Source organism: Equus asinus, chromosome 4 (assembly GCF_041296235.1).
Source record: "Equus asinus isolate D_3611 breed Donkey chromosome 4, EquAss-T2T_v2, whole genome shotgun sequence".
Taxonomy (NCBI): domain Eukaryota; kingdom Metazoa; phylum Chordata; class Mammalia; order Perissodactyla; family Equidae; genus Equus; species Equus asinus.
In genome coordinates, this window is record NC_091793.1 from 15,658,870 (window position 1) to 15,671,664 (window position 12,795).

General features: G+C 50.0%; 1 protein-coding gene across 5 annotated transcripts in view; it reads right to left on the reverse strand.

Annotated features, from left to right (window-relative positions):
- The window catches only part of TBC1D22A (TBC1 domain family member 22A), a 343,202-nt gene extending 330,417 nt beyond the window's left edge, over positions 1–12,785 (reverse strand). Inside the window, exons 1-2 of one of the 5 annotated variants that reach the window (XM_014864481.3) lie at positions 6,579–7,047; positions 6,314–6,454 (exon numbers count right to left, since the gene is read on the reverse strand). In XM_014864481.3, coding sequence (XP_014719967.1) covers positions 6,314–6,454; positions 6,579–6,619 — 182 coding nt within the window. In that variant the 5' untranslated portion in view covers positions 6,620–7,047. Of the gene's footprint in view, positions 1–6,313; positions 6,455–6,578; positions 7,048–12,559 lie in introns of those variants that run through there. The other 4 variants (XM_070506705.1, XM_014864482.3, XM_044777626.2 and 1 more) reach the window with 4 other exon arrangements.
- Positions 12,786–12,795: the final 10 nt, after the last annotated feature.

Consider the following 12,795-nt stretch of genomic DNA (forward strand, 5'->3'; position numbering starts at 1 on the left):
GCCTCCTCCCTGAGGCACACCACCCACATTCAGCCAGTCTCCATGTCCCCCGACCCCCGAAACCTTTCACACATCTACGCCCTCCTCTCTACCACCATCCCCAAGAGAGAGAGCTGAGGCAGCCTCCCCAGCTCTCCCTCGGCTCTGGCCTTCAGTTTCAGAGGACGGCTTCACTCTCCAGCTTAAAGGCAGCAAAATCTTCCTGTTGCCCTTGGGGAACAACTGGAAGCTTCAAGGTACCTCTCTCGCCCCTCCCCCCAACACCCACCCCAGCTTGGGGCAAGCCCACTTCCCACCACAGCGCTGGCCTCCAGCACACTCTGCCTGGTCGTCCCTCTCTCCTTGGTCAGGTCACTGCGGGCAAGGCTCTTCTCTCTCATCCACCTTTTTCTCATCCAGGCCTTCGTCCAGGCCACCCTCACTGCCAAGAAAGCCAGCCCTAGCCCCTGTCTACAGAACACTCCCATACCCACATAAGTGTCCAAAGGAACTGACCAGTCCTTCAAAGTCCCGTTTGATGCCACCGCCACCTGCCGTCAGCAGTTCCCTTCCCTTGTCAAGCTGCCGCAGCACTCTCCTCATCCCTCCTGGCTGGTGTCTGTCTCCCCCAGCAAACGGAGCCTCTCAATTGGAGGGATCACATCACTTTTGCACAGGCCAGGGGCTGGTGTGCACACAGAAGGCATCCAATAAATGCTTGCTACATTTAACGCTGTCTTCTTTACCATGCAAATAATTGAACGATCGAGCACTTTATATTGGAAGGAGCTAAATTCCAAAGAACAGAGCATGGTCTCCCATAACTAGACAGAACTAGATAACCCCCTCTGAAAAGCTCTGCATTTCCCTTGCGTGACCTACCCTGTCAGAGCTACTTAAAATCACGATGGTTCATGAAATCACATTTGGCTGAGACAATAAATGTATGACGGCTCCAGTGACTGGTTTTGGAATAGAAAATTAACCCAAGAAAGAGATTAATTCTAAAGAGAAAACAAATGAGGCCCACAGCCCACACGTCTTTATAAGCCATTCCACGAAATGGTCGTCACCGTCTGGCTAGGAAGAATGCCCAGCACTCCCAGCCACCCTGAGAACCCTGAGAACTGGCAGATGCAGGTGTACTCTCAAGACAGGAGAGGTGGCATTCCGCGCTCTTCCTCCACACCAATAAAACTAGTCCCAATGCGCTGGACAGGAGGAGGAAATTATTATCATGAATACTATAAAGCTGTGATTAATCATCTCTCACCCTTTCTTCCTCCCAGACCCTGCCTGAATTCGGACAGGAGCATGGCCAGACCCCTGTTTTGTTTCCCACCCCAACAGCACAATGCAGAGTCCCACTAAGTGGTTGGCTTCACCACCTGCAAACACGCTCACGTGAAAAGAAGAGAAGCAGGTGCCCCAAGCACTCTCTAAGGGCCTGCCTCCTCCTCCAAGGTCACAGTGACACCAAGAGACCTGTCCCCATCCCAAGACCCTGTCCTCCGCCCTGCCTCTCCAAGCACGTCAGGCCCACACTCTTCTGACAACCCCAGTCACTCTGCTGAGGGCTTTCAGCCAAGGATCAGGAGCTCAGCCAGAAAACAGGGATAAGACACTATTTGTTTCATCTGGTGTAAGCCTTAGAGCCAGCAATCCTCACTCTATTTTTGAGTTAATAGAAATGTTTATTGAAAGAAGGCTCATTTCAAAACCTGCAGCAAGGTGCAGGAGGGAACAAGTAGAGAGCAGCTACCTGGCACATTTAAGAACTGTATCAAGGAGGTCTGGCCACCAACAGCACAGGCTAAGCTGAAGTGTGCAGTCTGTGTGAAAAGAAAGATGGTGGACGAGGGACACGCTAGGCCAGGCAGAGTGCACACACCTGGGCCGGAACTATTCCTCTGACCATGCTGGTGAACTCCAGACCGTAAGAGGGCGGACCCCAGGATGAGCAAGAACACTCAGGAGGGAGCCCATGGGGAACAGAGTGAATGCAGTCTGGAGCCCAGAAACGTATGGGGTGGTGCAGCCAGAAAGGGCTCTGCCCTGGACAGATGCACCTGAGCTCACAGCCAGCTCACTGACTCGGAGTTGCAGGGCCTTGGGCAAAAGCTCAACCTCCTCCTGCTGTGCACACAGAGAAGCAAAGCCCTGTAAAGGGCCTGCCACAGCGCCTGGCACGCGCACTTACTCCCTGGTTGACTGTAGCAGTAACAATAGCAGCATTTCAGCCCCTAATTCTCACAACTGTAATAAGAGAATCCATAACTGTTCCCACCAACTAAACTCACTGACAGTCCACGCGCCTTACCACCTTCAGCACTTGGGCTGGCATTTCCATGTTAATGTCTGAAAAAGAGGAAACAGCATTTCAGCATGGGGGAACAGAAAGACTGGGGCTACTCAAAACGAAAGTTCCCCGTAGCGTGAGACCCCATAAACGGGAAGGACCCAGGCTGCCCCATTCCCTCTGGGCCTCCTGACGCCTCTGCCTCTCGTCTGTGAGGGCACACCAGGGTGAACCTAGAAGAAGCTGCTGATCTCAGTCCTGGGGAAGCCCCCGGAGTTGCGGAAGTCAGAATGCACAGGGACCACGGTGCCCCTCTCCCAGCCCTGAGGAGCCAGGCCTCGAGCTGAGCTCAGCGGGCCAGGCTGAGGGCTGGCACGTCAGGCACGGAAGGACAGCAGTCAGCGTCCACTCCTCAGGGGCCAGCCCCCCGCCCCCACCTTAGAGGCAGCTAAGTTTGCTCATCTGTGAAGCGAGGACCACGCAGTACCCAGGGCTGCTGTGAGCACCGAATGGGTGGTGTATATAAGGAGCCTGGCACAAGGGAAGCACTCAGTAAGCTGTCACCAGTATGAGGTGTCACTACAAAGCCCATGCCACTTCGATGCTGGGCTTCACCTCCACCTCTGGGACGTAGCACAAAAACCTGCCCTGGGCAAAAACTGAACGTCATCCCCCTGAGAACAGGAACAAGACAAGGATGCCCAATATCACCACTCTTATTCAACATAGTACTGGAGGTTTTGGCCAGAGCAATTAAGACAAGAGAAAGGAATACAAGGAATCCAAATAGGGAGTGAAGAAGTGAAACTCTGGCTGTTTGTAGACGACATGATCTTATATATAGAAAACCCAAAAAACTCCATCGGAAAACTAATAGAAATAATTAACAACTACAGTAAAGTTGCAGGGTACAGAGTCAACTTACAAAAATCAGTGGCTTTTCTATACTCTAACAACAAACTTACAGAAAGAGAACTCAAGAATACAATTCCATTTGCAATCCCAACTAAAAGAATAAAGTACCTAGGAATAAATTTAACTAAGGAGGTGAAGGACTTATACAATGAAAACTAAGACATTATTGAAAGAAATTGATAACGACATAAAGAGCTAGAGAGAGATTCCCTGCTCATGGATTGGAGGAATAAACATAGTTAAAAGGTCCATACTACCTAAAGCAATCTACAGATTCAATGCAATCCCTATAAGAATCCCAACGACATTCTTCACGGAAATAGAGCAAAGAATCCTAAAATTCATATGGGGCAACCAAAGACCCCAAATTGCTAAGGCAATCCTGAGAAAAAAGAACAAAGCTGGAGGTATCACAATCCCTGACTTCAAAATGTACTACAAAGCCATAGTGATCAAAACAGCATGGTACTGGTACAAAACAGGCACACAGATCAATGGAACAGAACTGAAAGCCCAGAAATAAAACCGCACATCTACGGACAGCTAATCTTCGACAGAGGTGCCAAGAACATACAATGGAGAAAGGAAAGTCTCTTCAACAAATGGTGTTGGGAAAACTGAACAGCCACATGCAATAGAATGAAAGTAGACCACTATCTCAGACCATACACAAAAATAAACTCAAAATGGATCAAAGACTTGAAGATACATGGTGGAAGCGGGGGCCGGCTCCATGGCTGAGTGGTTAAGTTCACACGCTCTGCTTTGGTGGCCCAGGGTTTTGCTGGTTCGCATCCTGGGTGCAGACATGGCACCACTCATGAAGCCATGCTGAGGCGGCATCCCACATGCTACAACTAGAAGGACCCACAACGAAAAATACACAACTATGTACCAGGGGGCTTTGGGAGGAAAAAGGAAAAATAAAATCCAAAAAAAAAACACAAACTCCTGGAAGATAATATTGGTAGTACACTCATTTTTTTTTTTTTTTGAGGAAGATTAGCCCTGAGCTAACTACTGCAAATCCTCCTCTTTTTGCCGAGGAAGACTGGCCCTGAGCTAACATCCATGTCCATCTTCCTCTACTTTTATACGTGGCACGCCCACCACAGCATGGCTTTTGCCAAGCGGTGCCATGTCCACACCTGGGGTCCAAACCAGTGAACCCCAGGCCACCGAAGCGGAATGTGCACACTTAACCACTGCGCCACCAGGCCAGCCCCTGGTAGTACACTCTTTGACATCAAACTAAAAAGGATCTTTTCAAATACCATGTCTTCCCAGACAAGGGAAACAAAAGAAAAAATAAACAAGTGGGAGTTCATCAGATTAAAGAGCTTCTGCAAGGCAAAAGAAGCTAGAATCAAAAACAAAGAGACAACCTACCAATGAGGAATGCAAACTGGTGCAGCCACTATGGAAAACAGTACGGAGATTCCTCAGAAAACTAAAAATAGAACTACCATACAACCCAGTTATCCCACTACTGGGTATCTACCCAAACAACCTGAAATCAACAATCCAAAGTAACATGCACCCCTATGTTCATGGCAGCATATTCACAATAGCCAAGACATGGAAACAATTCAGGTGCCCATTGACTGATGACTGGATAAAGAAGATGTGGTATATATACACAATGGAATACTACTCAGCCATAAAAAAAGACAAATTCATCCCATTTGCAATAACATGGAAGGATCTGGAGGGAATTATGCTTAGTGAAATAAGCCAGACCAAGAAAGACACAGACCAGATGATTTCACTCATGTGGAATAGAAACAAACACATGGACCAAGAAAACAGTTCAGTGGTTACCAGGGGAGGGGGGTTGGGGGATGGGCACAGGGAGTGAAGGGGAGCACTTATGTTGTGACAATCAAGAAATAATGTACAACTGATATCTCACATTGATGTAAACTACTATGAACTCATTAAAAAATTAAAAATTTTAAAAATTTTTTTAAAAATAAAAAGTAAAAAAACTTGTCCTGGGACTCTTCACAGCCACTCTCCCTGGCTCCTCAAGAGAAAGACCCATGCGGTCGGCCCTGCCTGAGCTGCCTGGGTCCAGCATAGTGGCCGTCCCCACACCACAGTGACCGCAGGAAACTGTGTGCAGCCCAGCACCCAGCTGGTGCTCCTAGTCCCCCGTGCACCCATGGGCCTGCAGGGGCCAGCCTTTGCACTGCACGCGCTCAGCTGAGTGAATAAGCTGAGAAGCGGAGATGAGACAGAGCCTGCTGCAGAAGGCAAGCAGGGGGTGACTGTCACTCACAGGCCCCGGGTCACTGTGCCACTGCCCTCGTCCTCGCCACATACAGGCCCAGGGAGACCAGGGCAGTCTGGGGAACAGAAAAGCAGAGACGTGGGCTCCCAGGGCAGGGTCTACTCATTTCCATCCACGACCTCGGATCCTGCCTTCACAATACTTGGGGGAGTGAACACGTCCTCCTCTCATTTATAAAAATTTAAATCAAAAAAAAAATTCCAAAACCATCAGGGATTTATTTTTTGAAAATCATTTTCATCCTCACTTAAAATTAACCCAAGAGTCTGGATTTGCTACATTAGACAAATATGTAAGAGAGAAAATATATGATTCACACTAAATTTACTTTCTAAAATGTTTCCAGACAAAATAAAAGGCATTTAATAACATGAAAAGCGACCACTGAGAAACAAACAAGCAAAAGGAACTATGCATAGAGAAAAACCCACCCCTGCGGATCCAAGGGACTCGGCACAGTGAGAGCATGTCCACGTACAAATGGTAACCAGAGAAACCCACTCCCATGAAACACAACATAACGCCAGGGCACAGACCCTACGCCGCTCACAACACGGGAAACAGAATAAACAGGCACTCAGCCCAACAGCCCTGCGAAGACACAGGCAAGGAGATAAACACAGGTTTATAAAAACACCAGAGAGAGAGTGGGTCCAGGACAGCAGCTCAGAACTTCTGAGAAAAGAGGCAGGGCCTCCACTTGCTTCCTGGACCCGAGCAGACACGGGACACAGGAAGAACCCTCCCAGCTTAGTTCTAGTCCCTTGGGACTAAACGCACTTTGCAGAGGTTCCCATTGAGGGGCCAGCCCACCCATGAAGACTGACCAAGGTCGCCTGTCCTCGTGCAGCTGCAGGATTCCACAGGGGCAGGTGCTGAGGGTTACCTGCCACTCTTCCCTGTCTGACATCCCTCCGGCACACTTCCCTGATCCTCTTCTTTTCCCGCAAACGGTTTTTCTGCGGCTGCTGTGACAAATTACCACAAACTTAGTGGCTTGAACACACACCTTTATTATCTTAAAGCTGCAGGTCAGAAGTCCGAGATGGGTCTCACCAAGCTAAAGTCTAAGTGTTGGCCAGCTGCACTTACTTCTGCAGGCTCTGGGGAGAATCCGTTTCCTGCTCATTCATGTTGTTGGCAGAATTCAGTTTCCTGTGGTTGTAGGATCAAGAACTCTGCTGACTGTAAGAAGAAGGCCATTCCTAGCTTCTAGAGGCCACCGAATTCCCTGGCTTGTGGCCCCTTTCTCCATCTTCCAAGTCGGCAATCACAGATCAAACAGAGTCCAACTCCTATCGAATCTCTCTGACCACTTTTAAGAGCTCATGGCATTCCACTGGGTCCACCAGATAATCCAGGACAATCTCCCCATCTCAAGGTCTGCTGATTAGCAACCCTAATTCCATCTGCAACCTTAATTCCCCTTCCCCATGGAACACGACATTCTACAGGTTCCAGGGATGAGGACATAGACATTTTGGGGGGCCATTTTTCTGCCTACCACACCCCATCCCTCAGGCCAGAACCCTGGTGATGACGTCAACCCCCAACATCCAGCCCATCATCAGTGAATCCTCCACGTTCCACCTACAACATGGGTCCTGACCCCATCCACTCTCCTCCAATCCCACAGCCCCGCCCTTGTCTTCACCTCCCACTGTCCACTTCCGCTCTCACCCTCTCTTCAAGGAGAATAAATAGGATCATAGCCCTTCGGGGCTTTCTCACAGTGCTAAGGACCAAGACCCGAATCTCCTCCACGGCCTTCGAAGCCCTGCGTGCTCTAGGCCCTGCTCACCTCGCCGACCCTCATCTCAAAGCTCTCCCCAGCCACTGGTCTCCTGGCCTCGCGCCTCCCTGGCCAGAAGTGCTCTCACACTTGCCTAGCCCACATCTCTGTGCGGTAGGCTGGCTCCTTCTCCACCTCCAGGTCTCAGTTTAGGCGTGACCTCCTCTGGGCCGACGTGTCCTTCTATTCATGTAGTGCCCTTTTATTCCCAGATTATCACCTTTGGGGCACTTCAGACTGTTTATGTATTTATGTGTTTACTGTCTCCCTCACCCCAGGGGCCTCTGAGGGCGACATTTCTTAGCTCAGCATTCAGCATGGTCCCCGGCACACAGACGATGCTGCTCAGTACTTTCTGAATGAATGAATTATCCCCCAACAATTCCTCTCCTTCAGCTGACAAGCGATGGTGGCCTGCTGAGACGACTGTTGAGTTAACTGTCTCCTTTGCTCAGAGACTCCTCGTGGCTCTGACAGCTGTAAGCTGAAAGCTGTCAGAGCCACGACACCGTGAGCTATCTTCTGCTCCAGCTCTACCCCAAGCACCCACAGTCCTGCCATATTCAATTTGGGCCTTTCTTGCCGCCATCCCACTTACAAATGTCATCCTTCACATGCCCCAGCTGCCTGCATACCCTTCTGTCAGCAGAACACGCTGCCAGGCAGAGCTGTGCTAAAATAGCAAGCATTGGATCCACACTGAAAGGCTGCCTGTGTTCTCACACCCATGTGCTATGATTTCGTCTTGGCATTTACAGTTAAGTGTGGCAAGAATGCCAACTCCAACTGCCGAAAGCAACAGCCCCTTGGGAGCCAAGCGAGTCAATGGCCCAAGAAAGAACAGGCCCCAGGGGGCAGAGACTGAAGCTTTTGACTGAAGCTTTCCTGATTCTTATCTTCTAACTTCTGATTCTTATCAAGGACCATTATCTCTCACCTGGATATTCCCAACAGCCTCCTCACTGGTCTCCCTGCTTCTGCCCTTGCCCTCTCAGCCCACTCTACCTTCAATACAGCAGCCAGAGTAATCCTGCTCAAGTGAAAGCAGACCATCCCCTCCACTGGCAAGAATCCTCCAAAGGCTCCTGCCCTCACTCAGAACAAAAGACTGAAAGGCTACGTCTTGACTGTGACCACGAGGCCCGCCACCTTTCAGACCTCGAGCCTGTGCCTCTCCCTCCCTCCCTCGGCTATAGTCACGGCCCCCTCACTCTCCTACTCAAACACACCAGCATCACTCCCACACCAGGGCCTTGACCACCCTCCTCCCAGCCACCCATGGGGCCTGTCCCCCCACCGCCTGCAAATCTTGCTCAAATGTTACCTCCTCTGTGAGGGGTTCTCTGGCCACCTTGTCACCATGGAACCCTCCCCCCTGCACCTGCCCCCGAACTATCTGCCCTACTCCCCTGCTTTCTGTTCTGATGGCGGCTATCACCTTCTAAGAGTTAACTCCCTCAGTTCTGTTCGTCTTTTCTGACCCCCACTGCTCTGTGAGCTCTGTGAGCAGATCTGGGCCTGTTTTGACCACTGATGTATCTCTAGCACCTAGAACTGTTACTGGCACAGAGTAGGGGTTAAATAAATATTTGCTGAATGAATAAATTATCAATCTCAAAACTAGTCCAAGAGGCCTTCTCTCATTCTCATAAAGAGAATCGGGCTAGGCCAAACAAACATCCTCCTGCAGGTCCCAGCCACCTCGGTCTAACGCAGCTCCCTGGGTTACACTTGCAGAAACTGATGGCCCCAAAAGCGATACGACCTGGTGAAGGTCACACAGAGATTAACAGAAGAAGAAGGGTTAAACCCAGACCACCCAACTCCTAGTCAGAGGTCTTTCCATCATACCACACATCCTGCCTCATCCAGAAAAGAAATTTCTAAGAAAGCATCAGCCAAGTGCACAACCTAAGGACCAAGCGCACGGAGAACAGGGGGGTCTACCAGCAAGACCACCTCTCACACAGTGTGAAACCGTGGCCAAATCACTTATTCCCCTCTAGGTGAATCTGGAAGGTAGTTGGGATCAACCACCACTCATCAGCACTAACAATGCACAGGTGAGTAAGGCACAGTCCCCAAACTTGCAGAGCTCAGAGTCTAGTGAGGAAACCAAGCACACCCCAACACCACTGAGTCCAATGCATGGAAGGGTACTTTCCCCCAGGCTGCATGAAAACAGCCAAGGCTTTACAAGGAGGTATGCCGGAGACAAATTTTGAAAATTTTTAAAAAATAAATAAATAAGCCAGGCGAAGATAGGAGGAAAGGGAGGGAAAGAACGTTCTAGTAAGCTATGAGAGCATGAAACGGACAGAGGCACCATAGAGCATGTACACTAAGGAACCTACACGTCCGTCAGCGCCACCAAGGGCAAAGCTCAAAGCAAAACGGGGGGGGCTAAAGAACTGAGCAGGACTCAGGCCACGGAGGGCCTCATGCATCATGTAAAACACATGCTTCTCAGCCCGGCACTTCCAGGGAAATGACCAAGGGGCTTTAAGCCAAGCCTACTTCAGCGAGTGTCACTTGGAGGACAGAGCGCAAGTGTCATAAACTCTGAAACACTAGGAGCCATAACACTTACAGAGCACCAAGAACAGTGCCCAGGAAACTGTAAGTGCTCAATGCCTACGAGCCACTATCGTCAGAAGGAGTACCATTAGGGGGTCATCATTAAGGAATTATTAAGGGTTGAGGTATGTATGATTCCTTAACAGTTCTGTATTTCACGGTGGGTGTATTTTTTCTCCTTTGAGTTTCTCTGGGTTGAGGTCCACACTCAAAAAAAAGAGTTCAACAACCATGGGAGCCACCTGAAAGGGCTGGCAAAGCCACAGGACTCCGGCTGGGAGCTCTGAGAGCTCCGTGCTTGTCTAAGGATGTGGCTAGTAATCACCAAGGGATGTGATCTGCTGAGAGGACAAGGGGCATACTGTTGCAACTCCTGCTGTCCCCTGAAACAGCAGCATTGCCAGAGGCAAGGCCACAGAAGACAAGGGGCACACAGCAGCTGCACAGGCCTTTCTGGGGGGCCCAGTCTCTCCTCTTTGCCCGACTCTGTGCAGCGACAGCCTCCAGCAGTTCTCCAAGACTCCACTCCAATTCTGTAACTAAAGCGCAGGAGCTGCTCTCAAAAATGCCTAAGACACAGGGGCTGGCCCCGTGGCCCAGTGGTTAACTTCACGCGCTCCGCTACAGGCGGCCCAGTGTTTCGTTGGTTCGAATCCTGGGCGCGGACATGGCACTGCTCATCAATCCACGCTGAGGCAGCGTCCCACATGCCACAACTAGAAGGACCCACAACAAAGAATACACAACTATGTACCGGGGGGCTTTGGGGAGAAAAAGGTAAAAAATAAAATCTTGAAAAAAAAAAAAAGCCTAAGACACAGAAAAGTATCAAAATCAAAGGAAAAAGAAAATCTGTCTTTGGTAATCCAGGAGCTCACAGAAGAAAGCCGAGGACTGTATTCATTTCCTGTGGCCACCATAACAAATTACCCCAAATGTAGTGGCTCAAACAACAGGAATTTATCCTCTCACAGCTCTGGAGGTTAGAAGTCCAAAATCAAGGTGTCAGCAGCCCACGCTCTTTCTCAAGTCTCTAGGGGAGGATCCGTCCTTGCCTCTTCCAGCATCTACTGGAATGTCAAGGAATCCCCGGCATTCCTTGGCTTGTAAATGCATTGCTCCAATCACTATCTCTATCTTCACCTGCCACCTTCCCTAGTCTACCTCTGTGTGTCCAAATGTCCCTCTTCTTATAAGGACACCAGTCAAGGGACCAGGGCTCATCCTAATCCAGCATGACCTCATTTTAACTTAATTACATCTGCAAAGACCCTACCTCCAAATGTCACATTCACAGTTCTGGATAGACATGAATTTTGGGGGGACACTATTGAATCCAATACAAGGACAAATTACCAAAAGACACAGTTATCAATCCAAAGGTTCATTCACCGTTATAACTACACACAGGAGCTCAATGATTCTTATAGCTCAGTTCAATTAAAAATTTGAACTGAGGAGAAACCAAAACCTCAAGACCAAAGAGGAACACACAAAATTTCTACTGCCACGTGGCTCCTTCTCCCTGGAGTCTATGTTCTAGAGCATTTGTCATTTGTCCCTGTCGCTACGAGGATGTCCTATCCTCCACCATTCCAGAATTTTCACATTATCTTGGACCCTGACGTTGGTTTTCAGGAAAGCTCTTATTGTCCGTCACTCAAGCACAGTAAAGTAAAATAGGGTCTCCGGTCACCTTTAGTGACCCCCTCCAAAGGCAGTGTGTCTGAGCAGTCAGTCACCAACTTCTGCTAACTCCCAGATCACTCTTAAAATTAAACATTTCTGACTGGACACAGTGATTTGGAAGTTTGCAATTCTATCACTCAAACAATAGTGTTGCTAGGCAACAGTTAAGAATAAGCTGTGCTTATGAATGATTCTACTTGGAACTATTTTAATATCACGACTTTTAATTTTCAGTATCTCAGACTTTAGTTTCCAAAGAGAAGTGACTGTGTTCAAAAATTCTGAAGTTTATCCCTAATCTATTTTCACCAGCAGCTGATTTTATCCTAGATATTTTCCACGAAATGTCTCTACATTTCCTAGGGCCCTGGCGCGGGCTGGACAATACACCAAACAGATGAGGACTTTGGAGCCATACAGCTCCCAGGGTGCAGCCGGGTCATGGCAGGCACTGTATTTAAAAAAAAAAAAAATTAATTTGCTTCCTGCTGCTAACTCAAGACAGGAGTCAGTTCTGAGGCCAGAAAGTGGGAACATGGAAATTCACTGGGAGCCTCAAATCCTCTTCCTTGCTTAAGGCAAAAGCAGCAGCCCACAAGAGACAGAAGGCCAATCAAGCAGGTCAAAACCACCACGCCCCCTGCAGAAACCGATCCTCCGGCAGGCGCAGCCCGCCCTGGCCAGTTTCCTGACTCCACCAAACTCCGCACCGCGACCCGAGTCAGTTCCTTCAGCCTCCCCAGGGAGCCGCGGAGTTTCGCAGAAGACAGCCTGCGGTTTCAGGACAACTCGCCGGCCGCCCCTCCCCCTCCTTTTTAGCCTCGCTTCTACGCGCAGCCACTGTCACCTCCCAGAGCCCACGCTCCGGCCCCCAACCCCTCAATGCCCCTCACACCCCTGAGCGGTGACTCCAGAGCCCAGGTTACCCCTCCCCAGTCCCCGACTTCACCCGCAGCCCTGGGCACCGAAGTGCCCGCTTGACCTCTGACCTCTGACCCCGACCAGTCACACCCACCTGCCCGGGACCTTGCTGTTGCTGCGCTTCCAGAACTGCTTCCTGGCCCCGTCGCTGGCCATGACGCCTCCTCATCCCTCAGACCCACGGCTCCGACACCCCAAGTGCAGCCGGCTCGCCCCGGCGGCCCTTTCCTGTACCCCAGGTTGCCCCTCAGAGGTCCCGGGACTTCGGCGCGTAGAGCCTAGAAGCTCTTCCGCCTCCCTCCGGAAGTTATGCCTCCGCACGCCCGGAAG